The sequence below is a fragment of the Dromaius novaehollandiae genome, chromosome 7 (genome assembly GCF_036370855.1).
Source record: "Dromaius novaehollandiae isolate bDroNov1 chromosome 7, bDroNov1.hap1, whole genome shotgun sequence".
In the NCBI taxonomy this organism is placed as follows: Eukaryota; Metazoa; Chordata; class Aves; order Casuariiformes; family Dromaiidae; genus Dromaius; species Dromaius novaehollandiae.
Window position 1 is genome coordinate 7449308 of NC_088104.1, and position 25000 is coordinate 7474307.

At 42.3% G+C, this 25000-nt stretch overlaps 1 protein-coding gene across 2 annotated transcripts in view; it reads right to left on the minus strand.

The window, feature by feature from the left end:
• Positions 1-25000, minus strand: part of THSD7B (thrombospondin type 1 domain containing 7B) — a 329723-nt gene that overhangs the window by 19701 nt on the left and 285022 nt on the right. For both annotated transcript variants that reach the window (XM_026123469.2, XM_026123470.2), the window contains exons 17-21: positions 15496-15629; positions 14610-14763; positions 5519-5660; positions 3949-4064; positions 3375-3492 (exon numbers count right to left, since the gene is read on the minus strand). In XM_026123469.2, the coding sequence (XP_025979254.2) occupies positions 3375-3492; positions 3949-4064; positions 5519-5660; positions 14610-14763; positions 15496-15629 (664 nt within the window). The remainder of the gene's footprint in view (positions 1-3374; positions 3493-3948; positions 4065-5518; positions 5661-14609; positions 14764-15495; positions 15630-25000) is intronic.

Consider the following 25000-nt stretch of genomic DNA (forward strand, 5'->3'; position numbering starts at 1 on the left):
ACACAGGGTCACATTTTCAGATCAGAAGGATAGTATTTTTAACTGAAAAATTTTGCGCCGTTCCTTGCATTTTATCCCCACAAAGTAACGCTACGCGGCTGAAACCAAGATGATTAAAATTTCTGCTACAGCTAACCCCAGGCAAAATTACCGAGGTGTTTAATCTGTTTAACGAGTGCGGTCAGAGCCTATAAAGTGCAAACCTATTATGCAAACGCAAGACTAGTGCAGGGATCGAGTTCCTTAAACACAGCCCGGGAGGTCAGGCTAGGTTGGGTCCAAAGCAACCAGGACTGGCAAGTGCTGTTTGCTGGAGAGGCTCCTTAACAAGCGTCGTTCCGGTAACTTTGATTCAGGCCTTTTGCACATCATCCATTAAGATGGCATTATACATCTTTTCGTAACAGTACAGCAGCAGGTATGAGGGACTCTACTGTACAAAGCGATGTCAGCCTCGAGCACCGTGCAGCGCCCAGACCTGGTGCTGCCCAGACCCATAGCTACGAGAGGCAAACACAAGCTACAAACCTCCGTGGGCTCAGCACAGGCAGGAAAGACAGATCTACTCGAATCATCATCAGTTATAAAAATCAATATGTTCCCCTCTGGCTGCTGCGTACCAGAACCATATTAGATGTCAGCGCCGCATATACAGTAGCACCGCATCATGTTTCGACGCAGCGTTCCATAAAATAAAACCTGAGCGGAAAAAAGGTACCAGCCATTAAAATATATCACAGCAAACCACGTTACTGGAAGAGACGGCCGGAATGAAAACGTTAAGAAACCCAGAAATAAAAATGTTAGCAATGTTGCTCCAGAAACAGATGAAAGCATAAATCCAGCAACAGTAAATTTTGATCTCGATGATATTTAAATTATGTTTCTCTTTGAAGTCGTTTATGGCCCTTGAGCAGGGCCTCCACACTCTCTCCAAGTAAAGCCTGAGAAGCAGAATCTTACTCGGAGGGAACAGGGGAAAGAGCGGAGCAGTAGCAGTACATGCAAATGACTCGCTGTGAATCATCCCTGAGAAGCGAGCATTTATGTCCTACATTTTAGCTTTATCAAATAGCGTGCAATTATTTATTTGGCAAAGGAAAGCAGAATCGGTGTTTACTACAGCCTATTCCCACAGCTTCTTTATTGTCATCCTTTGTTTTTCTATGTCTAATTTGAGGCTTAATTCTATTCTCACAAATGACAATAAGAAACTCGTGTTGATTTTCTAGGCACTGCAAGCGCTGAAGATTTGGGCAGGGAACCCTCACTATATTTATCTGTGAGGTACCACCTGTAGATGCATATATAATTAATGTCTTTATTAATATTATAATTAACTAGCATTTATACCTAATTGGAACACCATAAAGAAACTAAAACGAAGGTGTCTTGATTTCTGCTGTTGGAAAGGCACAAAAGCCATGGCTGCAGGATGGGAAGGTAGGTGCCTCAGTCAGTTATGTTTGAAATCAATGCAAGTCCATGCTTGTTGCTTCTTGCTGCAGCACAACTCAGCTCAAGATTGGGGCTACAGTAACATAAACTGCATTCTGAATAACTCAGGGAACAAACGGATGTAAATTCCTAATCATTCCTATGCTAGGATGAGAATTGGAAGAATCTTGGTTAAGCTACTCAAAAGATCAAGAAGGACCTAACAAAGCTTGGCTTCCTCATGTCCCAGTTTCTAAGCCAGCTCTCGTAGGTTCTTAGCTGACACGGGTTCACAGAATGATATCTCCAGCTTCTAAATCGCACAAGTGTACGGCTTCAACCGTACAAGCCAGCTTGGTAGCTGGTGGTGTAATAGCTTCAAGTTCTTGGTGGGCCACAGGGTCACTCAAACTGAGCTGCCTTTGGGCTTGACTACGTGTTTCAAGTAGCCTTAACAAGTTTGGGGACCTCCAACGAGGACATGCACAGACAAGCGGAGGTCTGCTCCTGCGGGGCACTCCTGTTTGCAGTCGGCTCAGAATGCTGCAGAAGTCCAGCCCTGACCTAGGAGACGAAGTGTGTGTTTACGTCTGAAATGCACGGGGAACCATCAGCTCTTTAGTCTGTTTTTAGGATTTGCATAAGCATTTTTAGGGTTGGGAGCAGAAAATGAGACACACCTTTACTTTAGTAGTAGTACACCCCTTTACAGACAATGCATTGTAAGAGCTCAGGATGAAAATACCTTCAGCCATTAGACAGAATGAGCTAGTCACTGCTCCACTGGATAATCCACGAGCACACTAAAAGCCACCAAGAAGCCACAACCTGCCTTGGCAGGTGCAGCTCTGTTTATTCTACTAAATGATTTAACACTTAGAAAAGTAATATACATCCATTTGGCAATATGAGTATTAATACTTCAAAAGAGATGTTGAAAAAACGGTATTTGGAATTAATAGTATTCTTAGTGTGCTGTTGGTAAAACAGTACTATGAATTACTCATTTACGTTAACAGATACTATTTTAATAAAAGTGCTAAAAACTCATTGGAGAAAGAACACCACTAATCCAAATATTAGGCTTTTTCTGTAACATGCTTTGATCTCTGAAATCCATCTGAAGGGACTGTGCTACAGAAGTTAAGAACTTTTTTCTTCTTGACCTCAAATGAATTTGATTGAAATACGTATTATGGCTCTTGAATCTTAGAGATTAGCTTATGTCTAAAGCACATCATAAGCTTGGGAAATAATGTCACGGGCCTGTTTTGAATAAAACCTACAACGCATTTCCTTGTGTCAATACTCAGAGGACTTTTTAAATCATATAAAACTAAACAGGGTCCTTATCCTTTTGCTTTTTGTATGCTGGTAAGCATTACTGACTAAAAAAAACCTTGCTGAAGTTACTGGAATCACACAAAAACCCAGGGACCTGTGGTTACAAGATGGAGACAGAGGCATACACTAAATAATGAACAATATTCTTATTTTTTTTCCAATATGATCTAATTATCTTACTAGAAGCAACTTTACCACACGGATTTTTAGTTATTAATCCTGCAACTCTTACCAGCTCTTCTCATAATTCTATATAGATTCTCCCCATATCTCAGGGGCTAATACTTCAGGCATTTGCCTACCTGTTTCCTAAATTGCATTCTTCATTTCAGAGTAATTTGAAAACAGCTTGTTTTGTTTAAAAAAAACCTTCAGAAAAATCTCCTGGACTGTTGGAATACATTTCCAAAGATCGTTTTTGAAGGGTTTACCATAAATCAAAGCAACAATTTCACTTCCTAAACGTGCTCAGAAACATATGCTGCTCTTCCACCTCCCTTTGGCGTTTGCATAGGCACGCGTAGGACGGGGGGCTGACGTGAGAGCCCCCGTTGAGGGGCCGTCTCGGCGGCCGCAGCGGGGCGCGGACTCACCGCCGGCGCCGCAGGTGTGCGAGCACTCCGACCAGGGCGACCACGGCGAGAGCCGGCAGTCCACGACGCACCCCACGAGGCACGCGGCGCTCATCGCCGCCGGCTTTTCCAAGCTGAGCTGCGAGAAAACAACAAAATTTCAATACGAGCAGCGGCTCCGGCCAGACTCCAGCGTCACCACTTACAGGGAATTTTCCTGAGGATATAATCAGTAAAATGGCTCATCATTTTGAAGAGTTTTACATCTAAATGTAAACGTTTGGGTCTTATTTTGAAAGGATGATTCACGAACCTTTGACGGGTCATAGTCTCCCTGCCCCGGCTTCTCTGGTGTTACCTGGATAATACAGGACCTATAGCACTGTGCCCCAGGCACGTTACTCTGATGCTAAAATCCCCCTTTTCGAGCCGAGCAGCACTAATGCACATTAATATTCCCAACTGCTGCAATTCCACTAATAAACACAATTTGCCCACGACTCAGAAATGCATCTTGATGCGCATCAAAAGACATTGGTTTTCTAGCAATGAAGGTGTTCTTCAAGGGTTTCCCTGCCGTATTTCCCAGCCTCACCTGCTCGCAGCGGCGCGTAGGCACCGGTCTGCCGTCACTGCGCACGCAGCCCACGAGGCGCCTCCGAACTCCTTGTCCGCAAGTCGCGTTGGCGCTGAGCTGGCACGTGCTCCAGCCTGAAAACCCAAGGCAAAGGGATTCAGTCCGGCAGGTCAGAGCTATAACTCAGTTTTACATCTGTTTACTCAGCACGCTAATTATCCTTGCTTAATGTGGCACTTCGCCACGTGAGCTTATATCAAACCCGGGAACAAAATGCACAAAAGCAAGTTACCTCGGAAAAAAAAGAGCAAGTCTCGGATGAGAAGTTCATGGCTTCGTGCTCAGATTTCCCCTAACCAAACTAACACGCCAGACCGCATAGAAAACTGTTAAATGCTGATAAAGTGTATCAGTTAAATCCAGTTGGCGCAAGTACAAGACTGCATTGTCTGAAATACCATTTCACTTCGATAAAGCAGCTAGGGAAGTTTCTGAAGAGTAACTCTAGTCTAATCTATTTCTTGTCTCAAAGCAAAGCTTTCAATGATTTCAAACTAAGCTCTAATACTTATAAAAGTAGTATTTCTAGTAGAAAAAAAAAGTGTCTTATTACTTGTCCAAAATTATGATGCTCAGAATACAACTAAACTAAAATACGTCTTGAAACACCATTAAAAATGAACAAAAACTGTAACAAAAATGGGGCAATACAAACAAAAATTCCCGGACATCACCAACAAATAGGAAGCATGTGAAAGAAAAGCGTAACACTTTGCGTCTTCCACCACTGACAAACACGAACACATAAATGCTCTTCACTTCTAAAACATGATGACAGAAAAGGCATCATGATGCTATGTGTTTCTATGGCTTTTATTTCAAACAGGCTCAGTTTCTATGCAGACATGTATGTTAACATTTTATCCTGCTCTGGTCTCCCTTTCCACCCACCCCCAAATTCATCTTAGATCTTAGTTTCTGTCTTTCTCGTTTATCTGAGCTAATCAAAGAAAAAAAGGGATTTTTTCTTGTTTTTTTTCCTGGTGTGTTTGAAACAGATTTAATTGTTTCTAATTAAGGTTCTGAATAATGTGCTCTCAAAATATCCAAGTCCATCATTATAACTTACATTGCCTTCAAATCATACTTTTGTTGGCAATATTGGCTGCACTGGAGTCCTATGCAATTTTTAACCGGAACTTTAATATGTAATTATATATATATAAAAATATATTTATATAATAGCAATGGAATAACTAATTCTGTTGCTAACCCACCAAAAAGAATAGACCCAACTTAACTTATTTCTACTGTACCTGTAACAACAACTTAAGTAGTAAAATTGTGCATTTATCCACAAAGCTGTAAAAATGTAGGCGTGTAATTAACTTCAGTGAAATCACTGATGTTTAAACATAACTTTTCAAATATCAAGGCTTTAACAAACACTAAATACACACGTGGTTGAAGTCTGGGACTTTTATAAATAGATATGTAGAAAAACAAAATTTCAGTTTAATATCACTTAGTAAAAGGTGCCGCTTTGGACCTCGTCCTGCGGAGAGCGTATGGGAGAGCGCACACCTACCTGTTAGGCTGTACTGATACTGGAAGCAGTTTTGGTTCAGAATACACGGCTTCATCTGTGAACCCTCGGGGCAGGGCTTCGCGGCGACCGAAGACCGCAGCACTTGTCGCGTCCGCACCTGCACGACGCTCGGGTCGCACACCTACAAAAGCGACGGAGGGTACAAGAGCAAACACGACAGACGTGGGCGGCCTGGGCTTGTTGCAGTCACATCGCTGCCGTGTTGCGTGCGATATAATTGTATTTCTAAAGCTACTTAGACCATACGCAGAACATACTCCCTTGCTTGCTGCAGCACTACCAGACCCTGCTTTGCTGCTGTGAAGGACGGCGGTGGGGTCCACAGCAGAAGTCTTCCAAGGTGGGACAGAGCGGGCAATTAGTATTTGAACGCACTTTTTCATGAGCCAAAAAAAGAAAAAAAAATCGCTACCAGTATGCCAGTACCAGCCTAAGCACCTCAGTTTAAATATGTAGTATCACCTGGGAAAAAGTCTTTAACAACAGGACCACGCGAATCATTATAAAGCAGTAATGATACGACCACTTCTTATTCGCAAGTTGAAATGTTCTGAAGATTACGGGCACAATTAGTGTGTTTTTAAGCAATAATAGACATTATAGCAAACCTTCCATTTACAGGAAGGATGTTAGCTATTGCCTATCAGTTACGATGCTGTCGGCAGGACAGCGGTGCTCTTCAAAGCCCGGCCTCGCCTGGCTGCAGCTTCACGCGGGTGCGGACGAGCTGAGGCCGCTCTTCCTTCCCTCCCGAGCAGGCGACAGCCGCTCCAAGGATTAGACGCTCGTGACACTGGACAGGGCTAATCAGGGGTGAAGAGCATGAAAAAGAGATGTTTTTAAACGTAATCACGGAAAAGCCTAAATAAGCTTATTCTGAAGCCGGCGTCGCTAAGTGGGTACAGAATAGCCATGCAAGCTGCAAGGCTGGGCTGGGAAAACGGGCCTGGGACGGGTGCCGGCCACCGAAATGCGGTGCCGTTCCCGTGATCCAGGCCCGCAGGAAGGCACAAGCAGTCCCAGCAAACCTGATGGGAAGAAATCCTCACTAAAAGTCTTCAGAGCAATTTAACTGAGCAAGATGACCCATTTAACTCCTAACACTTTCTCATTAGAGCTGAAGATTTCTCAGGAACAGCAAGAAAACCCAGAAAACACTGCAAATAGAAATATGTTATTTCCATAAATGCTTGGAAATTTAAAATGTGTTTTTTCTACAGAGTACTCTAATACAAAAATTAACTAACAATTTAAAACCACAGATCTATTAACAGGCAACTGCCTGCAAACACTAAGCTCTGCATGACAGAAAGCATAATTCCTTTACTGTGAATATTAAAAAGAAATGTCATGGCATTACAGCATAAATCTAGATCTCAGACTGCTGTAAACTGGATTAGCTGCACAGATGATAGCATAACCAGACAGAATAAAAACCAGCACAAGCAGGAAAAGGTCTGGTCCAGTCTTTAAGCTGTCAAGGCTGATTTTCCTTACGCTCATACTATGTGAAGGGAATTCTATTATGCTCTTATTGCTGATACATCACCTTGTCAAATCATTTTAAATGGCAATCTTATTCAAATATCTATGGTCATCTAAAATAACCGATTACTCTTAATCATCTGAAAATTACACCGATGCTAAGCGTTTACCAACAGTTTGCTTTTTTTTTTTTTTTGCCTTTTTGGCAACTAATCTGAGTGCTCATCCTCACAGTGAGGACTAACGACTTCAATGATTTGCCAATTAAAAAAAATTAAAAAAAAAAAAATCAAAGCAGGTATGTCAGTAGCTACTCCTAATTAGTGTTTTTAGGCATTATGTTTCCAAGGGGAGTGAGCCTCAATAAATGCAGGGAAAGAAGCGGCTCCAAAACACCTGCTCCTGCTTCCTTCAAAATAAGAACCTGCAGCCAGAAAATACGCATCATGTGCAGATAAGTGAACTCTTTTATTAAAACAGCGCTCCCCCACCTCTGCCGAACGCGCCCCGCTGTGCTCGATCATTGGGCGTTGATGCAAGGCGGCGCGGCCCGCGTGCAGCCCGTCCTGCAGCCCCATCCTCCCTCTCCGACGTCTTCCCAGCGGGGAGCAGAACCGCGAACGGCCGAGACTCAAACACGCCAAAGCCTATCTCCTGCTCGCCGGCGTACAAATAAACGACTAGTTTGCCGCAGCCCCAACGCTGCCATCCGGACCGCGCTGCTGAGCCATGTCGTGCAGGAGCCAGCCTGTACGATAAGCAACCCGCTTTCCCTGGGTCTGAATAATAAAGGATCTCTGTAGGAAAAGTGCTCGTTTAATCAATCTGAGTACACGGGGAACATGCGAGAATTCAAAGTCCGCAAACTGTAACTAATATCCTGTAATATTATTTGTTGAATTTCTCTTTACGTCAATTGAGAAGTCAATTTAGTTTTATAATTGATTTTCTGGCCTTACTCTTTCAAGTTAACTATGTAAAAAATTGAGCCAAATACATATGGAACTGAATAACCAGCAGGAGGGAACGACTTGCAAAGCAAAAGATGAAAGCTGGGACTTTCAAAGGAGCAAGAGGGAGCCGAGGATCCAGCTGCCCTGGAATCCCAATGGGCTTGGGCGCACAGCTCCTGCAGGATCCTCCAAAAATCCCAGCCTGGAAGAATTACATATTTACTGTGGGCTAAAAATGAGAAATGGCTTAACAGACTTTAAGTAGCTCGGGGATTGAACAGTAAAAGTTAAAGAAGAGGGATTATTTCCAGTGGGGGGTTACAGAGTGTATTAGGAAGGAACAAAGAAGGGAACTGTGTAAGATACTAGGAAGAAGATATGTCACCATCATCATCACTGCCATCATGAATAACGGTATGGATCTAGTCCTGAATTCGGATCTTTAAAAAAAAAAAAAAACAAAACACGGAGGGAAAAGCTAATCACCATTGATTACATTTTTTAGGAGGTAGGACAGAAACAGTGTTATCAGTAATATTACAGAAAAAGCAGCAAAAGAAAGGAAAGGAAGATGATCTGAGTAATTCAAGCAAGCAGTTAGCACAGAATTAATTAACTGGACAAGACTACAGAAGCTGTAGGTTCTGAATATTCTTGCAAAGGAAGACAACGACAGTAGTTGGCACCTACTCCTGATCTTCCAAGGGAACTGAGGTTCTGCTCAAGTAATTCTTGCTTAATTTGGGGATTATGAGAGCTTACTACCTGCTCAGCAAGTGGAAACCCTTTGTCCAATTTCTGCCTCCAGTGAGGATAACTGAAACCCACCTCCTACCCCGTCCAGGTGTATAAACAGATATAACACCTACAGAGGAAAGAAGGGGGATGGATATGGATTTTGAGTGGTCATAGACACAAGAGAGAAAACAAGACCTATGAAATGGGGTAACTCTGACGCACAGACACACGAGTTCAGAGGCCTGGAGAAATTTAAGTTAGGTCATCAAGGTTAGGCACCAACTCAATTTGACATTTAAGTTTTAAAGACTAGGTTGTTTGTTGGATTTAGCCCAAGATTCTTGCTCGATTATTGTAATCAACAGAGCGTGTAATTTAGGCACAAGCTTCCTCTGATATCAGTGGTAAAGATGGAATTAATTTCTAGATGGAAATAATAACAAGGACCTAACTCAGGATCCAAATTAATATCCTACAGCATAAGGACATAGACACCTACACAGACACAGTAAATTCCTTTACAAACGTAACCATACTGTTCCAGCCTACTTTATTGTATTAAGTCTCACCATTTCCATTATCCTTTTCTATCAAGTGTGAAAAAAGTTGAGTTAGAGCTAGGAATCTAAAGACTAAATCATATAAACCACTACAGAAACAAAATATTCTGAAGCAACAAGACGTACACACCATGTTGAGAGGGGAATGAATCAAAGGTTTTCCCAAAGGACCATTCACTTCAGATGTTACAAAAGCCATCATCTTGTTTCTATGGAGGAATTCTTGGCACTGTAACTACTGCATCTTTAATATTTTTCTCAGCCAATCGCATTTTTCCACCATGACCACTTGTCACTGTTCTAAGCTAACACAAAAAGTGAGGGATATAAACACACACAAAGAACGTACCCAGCCTTTTCTCCAGACAATAAGAGAACAGACAAAGCACAGAAAGTTTGTTCTGGGAGAGAAGGATGTTAAATAAAGTAAAACTGTAAGGTTGTAAACGCTAAGCTCCTGAGTAAGAGTTGTTAACATATTACACGCTAATATATGCTATTCGACCTTCTCTGTGATTGATTTAAAACATCACCCATTGATCGAGGCTTTCATATGCAGCATAATTGTACAGCACAAAAGTTGTAATCCATTAGACAGCCCTTTAAGCTGTTTACTTTGGCAAATAGCTCCTATAATGCACGCTGCACTATAACTAGCTGGCCACACCACTTTTAACAGACTATTCACAAGGAAACATTTCACCTTAAACTAAGGTAAATGCATCTGCAGTAACGGGTTTAACTAGTTTGAACAGTGCAATGAGCCATTATCATATTATTCGTGTAGCTATAGATGTTTGGTAACAAACATGAGCAGTCTTTTAAAATGAAAATTCATTTGCCCGCATTTTCTTTCTGAGATGCGTCTAAGTTCTGAAACCCTGCCTGCATCCACTGTAACCATTATTTTTTAAAATTATCATGAATAAAGACAAATAAAAATAGAACTAAGAATCTAAAAAATACAGCAGATACTAACTTTTTGATAAGGCCATACAAAAAAAATCAAGTCACAAATGTGTGAAAGAAGCAGTGTACATTTTTCCAAAAATGCCCTGGACCAGCGAAAAGTCTCATGCTTCACTTGAGTAAATAATCCCTTGGGCTAGAAATATAACTCCATATCAGATTAATGCTTTAATCTAGCCTCCACACTACTGGTCCTCTGCCAAACCTACGCGAGACGTAGTGGTGCAGACTTCCGTAACGCACACGAGGAGCCACAAAGTCCACGAATGAGCCCACAGTTTCTTTCCCAACTGACTGAGGAGGGGAAAGCATCTCCAAACGCTAACAACTCAGCCTCACACCTAAGATGAAAGCCACTACCAAAGACCTGTGAGTCACTTGTGTTGCCTGGTCCCACTTTGAGTACAATCAGTTCTTTAAATCCTACACGTAGACAGCAGATCCAAGAGAACGACAACTCAACTGCTACAATCCTCCGTGTTGAACGTTGCTATTGATCCATGTGGAAAATGCTCCCTGCAACAAGGACAGCTGTTCTCACTCACTAGGTATGTAACCCTGAATAATTAACTCATTTCAGACCTCTCAGAATTAGCTGCTAGAAATGCCAACAGCTGAGGGAAACACGGAGGTCACTCAGATCTGATACTGTTATCCACACAATAGCGGAGAGCTAACAAACTAAATTTGAGATAATTATTTCAGGGACTTGTAGCACAACTTGCATATTAACTCATTTTAAGCATGCTTTGATGAATTCAATTGAAGTCAATTAATTACATTTCCAAGTCAGATGAACACAAAGTCAAGACACTGCAGGTAGTGCATGTTATTCGATCACTGAATATTTAACAGAGATGATAGGATTTCAGCTTCCAGATTGTTTAGCTGGTTCTTTGAGCAATCAAGTGACGATGTCTGGCTGAACACACTATTGTAGCTGGAACGAATATGAAATCTCTGAAGCAAAATGCAAGTTGATCTAATTTTCTCATGGTATTTTTTTCTAACTAGCAAGCTTCAAACTGTTATTTAAAATAGCTTTAAAGCCTGGATACTTAAGCTACATGGATGTTACTTAGCTACAAAGAAGAAAACTTTATGAGCCAAAAAATCATCTGCAATCAGAGGGAAAACCATTTTGAATTTACTTCTTACAACAGGGAATGTGCGAAAAATAGGGAAGCTTTAGTCAATAATTACGAGCTTCTTGAATCCAATAAAGAAACAGAACCTCAAAAAGCAACCTTCAGGTATTATATTTCAGGCAGAAGCATTTCTGGATCACAACAAAGTGCAATTAGAGATAAAGAAAAATTTATCTTTGTATAATTTTGTATTAAAATATATTTTGTGTGTGTGTCTTCATATAATCAAGACACAAAAATAGAAATTCAGCTGGAAAATATACAGATAGGAATGCTGGAGGTATCTGAAACTTAAAAAGAAGACTCTAGAAAGACCAATATTTAAAAGCAAAAGGGAAATGTAGCCAAAAAAAGTAAAAGAAACATTATAACTGGTGCATATTTGTGCAGAAGGAAGTATTGAAGAAAGTACTTCCTATTGACAGAGCACTGGCTACCCTTACGACTCATTGATTTCGGTAAGATTTAAGATCATTTACAAAGCTGAATGTTGAATATTCAATTGAAAAGAGTATTGTTACAAGACAAAATTGAATAATACCCTAAAAAGTATCCAGGATACAATGACATATTGACAAAGGTCAATAAACCAGATAATCTAAAAGGGCTTTTTATGTTTGACTGCTAAGACTTTGTTATTCTGCTATCAGGATGAATTTATTGCCAACATTATAAAATATGAGCAGAACACCAAAGCGACTGGAGGAACTCCCACATCACCAAAATCCTAGGCAAATATATCTAATTAAGGAGCTACTCAGTCAAAGATGATGCTGAAATCGTGGTTGCTCGTTTTTTATGAACAAGAATTTGCCAAGTTTCATAAATCCTCTTTATCTCAAGTAAGCCAGAAGAGACTAGAGATCAGGGAGGATTTCCCAGAACGTTCTTTGCTGGTCTGCCTTACGAGAGAGCTATCGCTAAGAGAGCGCCAACTATTTTGATACGACATGTAAACGTGCTTGAAAGAGAGCAATCAGGATGAAGGGATAACCTTTTTCTTCTTGGTATAATGTGACCCTTCAAAATTTCCAGGTTACTTGGGGAAGTGAAGGGAGTCATATTTAGAAAATGGATTTGCAGGGAATATATAAAAAGTGTTTTCTACAGCCTCATTCTGAAAACAGACATTTTGTTCCGGTTTGCCATAAATCAGAAACCCCACAGGAGCACACCAGCTACGGCACAAAATTCCCTCAAACAGAATTAAGCAGGCAGTGCTAATGAGCAAGAGGTTCGACATATGCAGAAGAGGTTCTACGCATGCAAACTTATCACTGTGCTTTTGGATAACTGGCTTTATCGACTCCACTGACTCCACCGATTAGTTTGTGGCCATCCTCCGTGACCACCTTTCCCAGCAGCAACCACAGAGGCTGAGGGTTGTATTAATTGTCCTGGTAGGAGTAATGCCTCGCTCCTGGCTACCATCTTTCCCTCAATCCCTGCTCCGTCATATGAGGACGCATGCACAGAACGAACAGAGTCCACCACCCTGGTAGGGCTGTTCTGCACATACAGCAAATCCAGCGCTTGCCAAATCCAGCTGTAAGAGTCAGACAGCACTGCCGTAAACTCTTCAAAGAGGGGCTTTTATTTTCTGTTAAACCTAAAGCTGTTTATTGTTTCGTGTCGGGACAGAACTGTTTAAACACATGCTCGAGCAGCACGCAGTCTTCTCAGTTTCCCAACAAAGCGTTGTAGAACAGCTTGTGAAAACATATTGTTCAGTTAATTGCATTGGCATGCAGGCGCCCTAACATTTATGAATTAACAACTACGGTGGCAAAAGGACGCACAGGGAGATATAAGGACTGTGGCACCCGGCACTGCAACTGCCAAGAGCTACGCTGCCCAACGGGGCAGCCGCCCGCAACGTTTTAGACATCCCTCTTGTGCATCTGTGGGCCCCGGAGACTTCACCACAGCCAAAAAGGAGTCTTCAGGCAAAAACTCAGGATGTCTTAAGGATACCAGGACGCTTAAAGGGTTAGGCAGTGCTTCATGACCAACAGACTGTCACTAAGGCACCTGAAAAACACCCAGTGGCCTTGAGGGTATCAGCATTAGTTTGCTGCATGCAAAATGAAGAAAATCTATTTCTGAGAAAAAAAGTCAATGGCAAAGAAACAGTCCTACCACCACTGTGGGACTTTGAAAGGTATCCAAGCATTTATACTGGTTTCAGGAGTGTTATGCTTCATCAAAACTAGGCTGCTCAGGAGGAGGTAAATACAGGAAATGATTTTATTTGACATGTTCGTACTGAGTATATTGATACGCTACACAAAATATTATGGAAGGAAATTATCTGTGTCAGCAATAGTATAAATTCCTGTCCAATAGCCGTTCAGACTTTTGATAACGGGCTTTTAACACAGGGGCAATGAATATGTGTTTATTGCTTAAATACATCAAGCAAGTGTATTACAAAACTCCTTACATTAAACCTGGCAACTATTTCAACACTGATCAGAGAGAAACAATAGCCTTTAAATTACATGCTTTGAGGCCTGAGAGTGTTCACAAGACAGAATCTGCAGCTTCTTTCCATCTTGAACACTTAGAAAAATACAGGGCATTTGGCAGTGGCTTGCAGCCCTGCATAATGCACAGTGTTTGGAGTATTTTCTGACATGACAAATCGTTTGGGTATTTTGCTGCCATGTCTTTCTGTTGCTGTTGCCCCAAATCTGCCTTCAAGGTTTTCAGAAGGAGATGCTAGACAAAAATACTGTCTTTTGAGGAGGGAGAGCAGTCATTCTCTCAGGCCTATGACCCGTCCGGAGGAATGACAACACCATGGTTTACCAGAAGGTTGTTATAGGAGTTGTGCGTCTTCGAGAGAGCACTCCCTTGGGAGCGATCCTTAACATGGACAGCCTTTGCTGTAACTCATGTACACTTCCCTTCACCCGTTGTACTTCTCTGGGTCCTTTCTTGTAGACTACATGGAAGGATGGGTTGAATCAGCTGTCACAGTAATAGCAATGTGTTTTACTAATCAATTTTTTATAGCTCATTCTTTGGAGCGGTAGAAAGATCAAACTCTCTAGATTCAACCATGCTGGCTGTAGAACCCATTAAGTTTGAATTCCCTTGGAAAATCATTGACTTTGTTGTTAGAAAATACCTATATTATAAAATGGTTCGAGGGCAGTAAGAAGAAAGAAGTGTGAGAAACATCCCCCTAGGAAGCACAGCAAGGTGAGCTCACCTGTGGGCACTTGCTCCACTGTCCCCAGTCAGACACTGCACACTCGCTGGGGCAATACAAGCTACACTTCTGAATTTCTTCTGGGATTTCAGACTGGTTACACAGATCATTGGGTACGGTCTCGCCTTCATGTTCCTCGGCGGTGTTTACACACCTACACAGAAAACAGAATTTTTCACACGATGGTCATTAGCTTATCACAGAAGTGAAGAAGACCAACAGGTCTGCCTGACTCCACATAAGACATCACATATAAAACATTAGGTCTATGCAGTACAACTGGTCAAAAGGTAGAATTAATCTCATTAATAATACAAATGATTACACACATGAGGTATGCTTTTGTTACTCACAGTTATTCAAGAAATACATTAAACAAACCCATCGAGCCTCATACTGCATGTTTTTCATTTCAGCTGGATGGCAGCAGATGAGTGAATAGCAAATGACAACCAGCAGGAAGAAAGATTTGTGTTCCTCCCAGTAACATCACAACACTTGGAAATAACTCAGCATTTCCCTTTGCCTGGGAAATAAATACTTACTAATAACGAATGTCACTCCAGTGTGAGTATTTGGGGAAATACTAGCAACTCAGCAGGCGGGGGGCTGCTGCTCAGGAAGCTTTCCGTATACGTGGCATTTAGGTGGAAGAATGCTAATTTAGACATCATGCCTTCTTCCTCAAACAAGTCTTGATTATAACACAAGGCTGCATCTCTGAGATGCTTTTCCTGAAAACCGCTTCACATAAACGCATTCTTCTTTTTGTTTGAAATACATTGGACTCAACAACGTCCTGTCACTTGGCCAGTTACTTCACCTTTACACAAATATGCTTTAGCTCTTTTTAATTTGAAGTAACTGTGCTTTTGTCTGCACGCACCTGACTTTTCTCGTTTGTATTCCTTCTCCACAGTGGAGGGAATTTTGTTCGCTGTTGATTTTGCACGGAGACCACGCTTCTACTACCCAAGCATACTGATTGCACTCGCTGTAACATGGGACTGCCTCATGCACCTGCCAGGGAAAAGAATCAAAACTATTCATTTGAACTATCCAGGTTAGCATCTCTGCAGAAATGCCTCACACAAACCAGAAGAGAGTACAGTGAAAAATAGCCTGGCTTATGTTCCTCCTGCTAAGAGTGCTGTAATATCTTTAAGTTCATTTATGCATTATTGACTTGCCAAGGGATTTTTAAGTGTATAATAAACCGTGCTATGCATGCAGCATCTCAGGAAACAGAATAAATAACAGCTATTTTCTAAAGCCAGAACAAAATTCCATTACAATTTCATTTGCTCAGAGCGCTCACACAATAATCCATCACGTATCATTCACCAGGACTGGGTGTATTGAATCCTTTGATGTTCCAGAAGGTACAAACTTAAAATTAGTGGTCATTTACCTTTGCTTTTAACATCTTCATTTAAGTCATTTACTGTAAAAGAACAAAATTTTATGCATCCTACAAATTTCTTTTTTATATACAAAACCTGTAAATGTTTTTTCCCTACAAGTGACTTATCTCTAACGCATCTCCCAGGCAAACAGTATTGTATATTCACCTGAACTGTAGTATCTATGCGGAGAGAAAAATACAGCCCGAAGCTTGATAAGCATTTTTAAAAGGTGACAGATACTCGAGCCGTTAGAAGCAACACACTGAGAAACGTTACACTAGCAGATTTTTATGACTGAACTAATGAATCCATAGATAGTTCTGTTACAGAAACGAATAAAAGTTATTTATTTTGAATCCAGGTTGTCTGCAGAGGCCGATTCGAAGACACGGTGCTCTCCGTCGCTTTTTACGGAGGGCACCGCGCTGCACTGAACACACGCACGGCGCCCTGCGAGAGTCCTCCTCCACCACCACCGCCTTCCTGGTGGCCCAGGGACAAGTCACCGTCAATAAAGCACATGATTTATAACAAGAGGTAGCCAAGGAAGCAAGCAACCCCAGATCCTTACGGGGCTGCAGAACACAGCGGTGGCACCGGGCTTCGGTGGCCGGGACGTTTTTTCCCCACGAGTAGGCTGCTATCGAGCACAAATCCTTCCTCAGGACCTGCGTGCAAACACCTGGAGAACGTGCAGAGCTTGTGAGGCCAAAGGGAGGAAACCCGCATGGCGACCACCTGCGATGCAGCGAGCGTCCCACCGCAGTGGAGAGGGGTCTCTTGTGCGCTAGTTGTGCCCGCGCCAAGGTCTTGGAGAGACCGTATTGCCCATCGCGCGGTCACCACGAGCGAACGGTTTCTTCACGCCGAGGTGCTGCTCCTAACAAAACGAGGCGCAGGGATCTGTGCAGGACAGAAATAGGACCAGTTCCCAGGGCGATCGAGTGGCCCCGCTCGTCGGCGGTGCAGCCCAGCTCACTAATACCACACAAAGAGAGAAAAGACTTGTTTTTTAGCTAATGATCCCCAAACACATCGGGACTAAACCTGTGGCCCTCTCTGAGCCTCCTGAGCCCACACCGCTGGTGGCACGCATCCAGAAGCAGCAGACCACCAATATCAGGAATTTACCACAGCTGCATTTCGGGGGTCAAAACGCCATGCGGTACTTACCTGGCGGGACGCCCTCCTGCACCAGAAAGCAGGCAGCACTGGGGAGGGATACGGTGCCAAGGAGCTAAGATCTAGCAGAGGAAATTCGGTCACAATTCCCCGGTTATATTGGCCATCAAAAGATAATTGTTACGAATAAGCCACATCACTTTTTTGAACAGCCTCTCACCCCTGCCCCATTTCAAGGCCAAGCAATGCCATCTCTGCCCCTGCTCTGAAGACACCAGAAGGGCGTCAGCAGCTGCCGCGTGTCACTGGGACACGCAGTTTCCTCTAGCGCAAATACTGGAAAGCTCTGCTTTAAATGGGAGTCTGAAACAGATGCTGGATTTCCATCAGTGAAACGCTGCGTGGATGTGCATTTTTCATCTGTTTAGAAGCTGTGAATATAATTTGTGACTCCGTCTTTGCCTTTAAAAATCTGGTGATCTGGCTCGCGTTCCTCTCTTCTGCCGCCCGGTGTTTTCCTCCCGTTCCTCTCTCCTGGCTAGCCATCATTTGTTTCCAATCAGTTCTTGTTCCTCTTTTTTTACAGAGCCTTAAAGCCTTTCATTCATATCTTTTGCTAACAGCTGTGTTGCTTAAGAAGGTCAAACAGATGATGTTCTTAGTTTTGCATTTTCAACAGATTTTGGCTAAGCCTTGCCGTTCTTCGGGCACCTCTAAGCAGGGGGAGCTGGGAGCGCTTCCCCTCTCCCCGGTCCGTGGCAGCGCCCTGTCGGGATGCAGATACATGCTGGAGCGTGCCGTGGTGTCCACGCTCCTCATCCAAGCCAGGAAACCACAAGCCTGAGCTGGGAAAGGGCTGTGACAGGCCCCCCGGCCCCTGCGGGTCAGACCCGCGCCCTGCGTCCTCCTGGCACGGTCCCCGCCACGTGCCGCCTGCCCGCTCCCCGCAGCGGGCAACGAAGCCTCTCATCCAGCTCCGCCAGTTCTCGGTCCAAGCACAAGCTGCACAAAGGCAACAGTGCCTTTGAAAATAACCTGCTTAACGCTCAACCCTCCCTAAACGTCCTCAATGACTGCATATGTACAAAATCCTTCAGACCGCGCCATCCAACACAAACTAAAGAAGATGACGGCTTGGCTAGCGGGCCTCATCACAGCTCTTCTGCGCTGCCCAGGAGGTAGGAACGTGCTGTAAACTCATGACACCTGATCTCTGCGGAGCAGCAGACCTTAGTGCCTCCAGAGGCCAGCCTGGCCCTGCTCCTCACGGGACTTAGCGCCTCATCTGTAACGCTTCCAAGAAATAAACACAATCAAGACACTTTTAGCACCTTAGAAAAATCAACTGCTTTCCTTAATTTTTATATATATTCACAGGCTGTTTCTTGGGCTAGATGATGCAAGATACCATAAATATGCCTGTTCCTAAGGGGGTGACATCCTGCCTGGCTGAAGCCACCGGGAGTTTTACCATTGACTTTCATGGGAACACTGTATCACTCCTAGTCTTTGTAGCTTACACGGAAAGACTGTAAATCTTCTGAAAGTACTAATAACATTTTGAAGAATGAAGAAAGGACAGAAAATTAAATTTAGACTAGAACAAAAAGTGCTTTTTAGAACTGAAATGGAAATATTCTTCATTACGAACCAAAATTAATCTGGAGTACATTAACGTCTGAATCCTAAAATCAAGTTGATGGGTCCAGTTCTAAATAAAGGAAAGAAAGACAACAGCGATTTTTAAGAGACAAACCTGCTATAGGTTTGTCCTAAAAAAAGAAGCCAGCTCCCATTCACTCCAGTGCAAACTCAGAGTCCTTGCTAAGGCAGCTTCAAGTTAACAGTTACTTAAACGAGATATACAAACACTAATCTATTTATTTTCTCTTTAACAGCTGATACTTACATTTTAGCGAAAAGTCCAAATACCTAACCACCAGAAAGCTTTCATGTGATGTATAACATTCTACAATTTATTTATTCACACGTAGGTCAGGAACAACACTAACCTTCCAGGAGACACATAACAACAAATGCACTTGCTCAACTGACCTGACCCATTAGAAGAAATTCATAGCTATGCTGCAGGTAGATGTTTGGGTTTTCTGATGAGCACCTCCACTTAAACTACAACCGTGGGTGTTCAACATTTCTGAAAATCAGTGACTTCATATTTCAGTGAACATCAAGATTTATTGTCCCTCAAGGTAAATATTGACTCTGGCTTTCCCTCAGTCGATATTTTAGCTTTCAAGTCAGTAAATCTTGGTATTCACCTCAACTAAAGTCAATATCTGCTTATTATATTAGAACAACCAAACAGATCACTGTAGTTGTTGCCTGAGACCCTGAGGACAAACTCTGTGCTATTCATTTCTAATAAAAATGGGCTGAATTCATTTCTAACATAAGTTCATTTCACATCGCTGCCCTTATACCAAGGCTACATTAGACTGAATACATTGAAACAACCAGAACCAAAGAAATAACAACCTACTTTTAAACTATGGAGACCACCATGAATAACTCTGGAGAACTGTATATGCCAAAAAGGGCTGATTTGCTCTGATTTGCAAAGATGCTTGCTGGAAAAGAAATTCAAGCTTAGATATTAAAACATTCCTACTGAGACTTGCCAGCAGTTTGTCCACTTTTAATGCTCTTGCACACCCACTTCCATCTTTCTTGCATATCTGGACTTCAAGAGGAGGCAACGGTGGGACCTCACTGTGCAAAACCGGCCCTCTCCTCCTGGCACGGCGTACGCCCGTGACTTTTTGAAAGCTGGGCTATAGCCAGCACTTCCCTCGCAAGCAGCCCAGCAGGACTGGATCTAGAGCACGTCGTGAAATACAGCTGTGCTCCTATCTGTCCATCGCAGGTGTGGGAGACAGATAGCGAGGATCTGCTTCCACCATGACTGCCTTCAGATTTGACATCTCCACTGACTCCATCCAGTTAGTCCAAGTCTCTTTTTTGGTTGTTAGGTGCTGTTCTACCCTTCTGTTAGGTGAGTAATTCTTGTAATGCTCTACCTAAAACTGCATTTGCATTCCATTTAATCCAACACATGCATTTTCTGATAATAAGTTTCTTTTATTCAATTCTTTAAAACTGAATTCAAAATGGAGTACGTACTTTGGTAATTACTTAAGCACATGTTTAATTGATTTGGTAGAGCTAAGCATGCACTTAAAAGCTTTACAAAATTTGCTATGCATCTGAAGGACAAGTACTTCTATATGAACAAATACTGCATCACAGAAATAACCTCATTAAAATTTCAACATTATAATGCTCTTTAAAATAAAATTGATTCTATTTCATTACAGTTTATGTATTGATCACCACTGCTACAAATATGCTAACTGCTCATCAGTATTAAAACTGACTGAACAATTAATTTTTAGGCTTTTTTTTTTTTTTTTAAGGTATTTGGACTCTAGTCACCAAAGTTGAAAGATACAGTTTTATAATGATTTATGGTGGAAAATTTTGAATGGATCAGCATGTGATAAGATTTGTGAAAATACTGGAATTCCTGGATTTTTTCATGCCTCTAGCAGATAATATAATTGCATAAATCTTAGTGAAACAAACTCAGCACTTTCAGTTTTCATTTATACCTGAATCAAAAGGAGGTTACTATTTTTGACCTCCTTCGTGGTAAGGAAAATAGAAAATCAATTAGGACTTTGATAAGGTTATGAAAGCATTCACTGGTGTTGAACCAGGTTCAGAGAAAACCTAAAATTGGCTAAAACTTTCCAGCTGAGAAAAAGATGGGATCAATTTTATCCTAATGTCTAAGCACAAAGTATGAATTGAGAGTCAGGGCAACAACACTTCCTATCATAATGCAGAAGGATACAAATATACGTTCCCAGCCTCTGCCCGCTGGGTAGTACTGAAGCCCAGAAACACTGGAACAGCCGCTTCAAAATCCCTCTAAATGACTAGCCCTGGTGACAGGTTTCAAAAACACTGCCAAAAAAAGAAAGCTCTTCTCTGAGTAAGGAGGGTAAAAACAATTACGGATCCTATGAAGTCTCCCCGGCTCTTGATTATCTATTTATAACCTAACCCTGAAAACAGCTCAACTGTAATCCTAATTTACACATGAGAAAACCGAGGATGAAGACTTAAGCGATTTATTACAGGCTGGAGAGGGAGCCCTCAGGGAGCAGGGGACCGGATCTGGGAATACCCTCTATCTTGCACTAACGCAACGTCATCGCAGCTTTAAATCAGACACTGAAAAGTTTAGATGAAGACATTTCAGGATGATGCCATTAGAAAAGGAAGCAGACCTAATGCTACAGTGTAAAATTCTGGCTTCGCAATAAGAAAACAGAAGAGAGGAGACATTAGGAAAGCAACAGTACATCCTTGATACAAAGACACCTGGATGCTCAACATCGGCTCACCACGTTCTTTAGATGCTTTTACCACATCTAGTCTTTTTGTCGGACTTTAAAAGCACCGGTCTCCTAGTAAATCTCTTATTTTCTTCTAATGGCTAATTAAATATGCAAAGACAGATACCTGTGTTTTTCAAATTCTTAAGTGCAATGAATGGAAAACGTCTTGTTTAAAAAGTTAATTGAAGTGAGCTCTGCAGAACCACAGCCATTACAGCTAACCCTTACTGAGCTAGCGTGTCGCTCGGTAGGGTTTACTAATTCGTATTTACTAGTGCTAAGTGCCTTTATCTTCCGTAAATTTGGTGCAGGCATTAAAAATACTGACTTGTAATACGGTAAAGAGTGAACATCCTTCACTGGAGAGTAAAGACAGAAGCTGGTGTAATTAAATGTGAAAACACATGGGAGAAAATATTGCTCATCTCACTAAATTCCACCTCTCTAACTAGCAGCAGAAGTTAGAGCCCTAAAGCGCATCGGCAGCCGCGGGAAGGACAACGCCTCCGATGCCGCATGAGCTTACTGTGGGATACGGGCAGGTCTGCAAACAGCGGTGGTTTTGGTATTTACAGCGTGACTAATGCAGTAAATGAGAAGACTGGTAAACAAAAAACTGCACCCAAGAGTTTATCGTAACTCCATTCCTCACCCCTTGGGGAGTTGAGCACAGATATCTCCCAGATACCATGTATTTCCATCTGAAATATTTAGGCAGGACAATTTTGTCTTAGAATTATACGGGGAAATGCAAATTTTGAAGTGTGAATCAGGGATATGCTAACAAAATTACAAATCACCAGTTCCTACGGCTTGACTTTCTGTTTTATTTTTCCAATTATGTTGCTTCACCATCAGGAAAATATTGAATCTAGACAACAGATAGGTCCAAATACCATTTTACTATGTTGTCAAACACGCAGGTCTAAGCGAAGGCAGCAAGCCATTAGGGAGAGCTCTGGTGAGCTTTTTTGCTGATTCCAGAAGCTCCAGATACTGTAGCGGCCGCTTTCTCCCTGACACAGAGCAAGGCAAGCAGGGCAAATTTAAGCTGATATAAATAAATCAATGTCCTGTTTTTGAAACAGCACATTTTGCTGAAGCTGAAGGATAGTTTCAGGAGTAACAAATGAATGTGGCACCTCTCTGGATGAATCTGTTATGCAGTAATAATGTTGGATCTAGTTTTAAGGAGAGGAGAGGGAAAAGGCTGATTGATGAACATCGAAGCCCCTTTTTACTAAATGAGAACAATAAGATGAAGACAGACTGCAACACCAACCTGAGCCTTCGTAGATGTCCATGATAGCAGGGCATGACAAGCAGAAAGGAAAGAAAATTATATATTCATTAGTTGAGCTGCTGTATGATAATATTGAGAAATAAGCAGAAATTCTGCTTAAAATAAAATTGCTACAATGTAAGGTTGTATTCGATTCTTGGATTTCCCCATCTTTCAGAAAAAAAATCCCTCTAAGTAGAAATCAGACATATATTCATGAGTGAATGAAAAGCAGGCCTACGCTGAAGAATGAAGCAGAGCTCATTGAGCTATCCTCTGGATTTCGTGAGAGTGTCTCAAGAGCAAAGCCTTAGAAGAAAAAAAAAAATCTATGAAGCTTAACTTGAAATCTAGTAAGAAACCCCACAATTACAGAATATCAATCACAACAGATATTAAAGGCTTTTAGACATTTAAATCTTAATTGGGTGGCACTATCTTTTGTGAAGTCTGTAGATTAAATGCAGCATGTATGTCAGGCAGAACAGAGCCAGCTGTGCTTTATCAGCTGGAACACCATCTCCATGAATACTAATCAATAACGCAAAATAGATTTCATTAAGGAAAAATAATTAAATGATAAAAATTCAATAACGTGGGCATATAGCACATGCACATCCTACAGAGAAGCAGTGCAGGCAGTTTACACCAGGAATCTCCCGGGGTCCATCAGCGGTGCAGCAGCAGCACTAGTTAAGTCTGTATCAAATTGTCCTGCAGCCCCAAGAAAGTCTCTCTCAAACAGCACGCCAAAGGGAGCATCACGAAATCACCTTTCGTTAAGGCAGCCTGGGCAGCACACCATCCCCACTCCACTCATCCGAACGGTGCTCAAAACGAAACACGTGCACAGATGTGCCCTGGACGCCCAGAGCTGGCCGAGCCCCCGGGAAACACACACGACCCACCGGCGTCCCTCGGCGACTTGGCCACCACGTCATCCTGCCGCGCAGCAAGCCTGTTCTCCTAAACCAAACAACAGCTTTTCGGGAGGTCAACACTCTGCCCCAACGGGATATGAGCAAGTGATTACTAGATCCAAAAGCCAAGGCATCTGTCACACGAAATGAAACAAATGCTGGTACTAAACGCAAACAGTCCCAAAGAAGCACTTTCTTTGTAGGCATCTATACAACAGGCAATCTAAAGAAAAAACAATCAGAACTTACTGCTAAGTTAAAAATGATGCCTCAGAGACAAAGTTTCAGCCCTGGTCTTTCTTTTAAAAGAGATTTTAAACCGTCTCAAGGTCTAAAAAGTTAAAACTAATATTTTGCCAGGTCATTTTCATATCTTTAATGAGAACAAATTACGGCCTTGCAGAGCACTCATACTTTCGTCCTTACATAGTGTGATCTTTGACTGACGCAGTTTTTCCATGTGAGATTTAAAACTGGTTCACTGAAAGGAACAATTTGATTGATAGCACTGAAGTCGAGAAACAGAAGAGACTGGGAAGTGACAGACGGTTGGAAGTTAGACGCTTTTGGAAATACGCATCCATGCGACTGTGCCAAAGGCTTGAAGCCAAGAGAGCTGCAAACTGCTCCTGGGGCTTCCTGCATTCACAGCAAGAAATGGTCCCGTTTTAGGCTGCAAAAGCAGGAACAGAAATGGAAGCCAACTTGCAGCCTTAATTGTTTCATTAGTACGAGATCGTCATTCTCCCCCCAGCGCACTTGGTGGCAGGTCTGATTCCTCCTCATCAGCCACGAGAAAGACAGAAAGCTGCAACCCTGCTCATACCGAGAGCAGGACAGACGCCAATCCAGGCGTGATCGCACGTACAGCACTGGAGCTAGAAACGATCAGCCACAGCCTCATTATTAACTGGAGCTGCAAAATCTCTCTTAGAAGAGCAGGTTACTCCAGCAGCCAGCGTATTTGACAGTCTGCTGCATAGCGTATTCATGATAACTGTCTTATTGCCAAGACAGGCAGATGTTTGTACTGCAATGAGACATAGCACTGACTTGAGCAATTTCCTCTGCTAATTACAGGTAACGCAGACCTCGTAGCACCGCCGGTGAGCGGCCACCCTCCTGCCAAGCTAATTGAATTCGGGTTTCTGAATAGACAGATTCAGACCGAAAAGATGGGCAGGTAGCCGTGATCTCACTGCTGCAGAGTCAGAAATTCTGAAGTTTTTCTTCACTG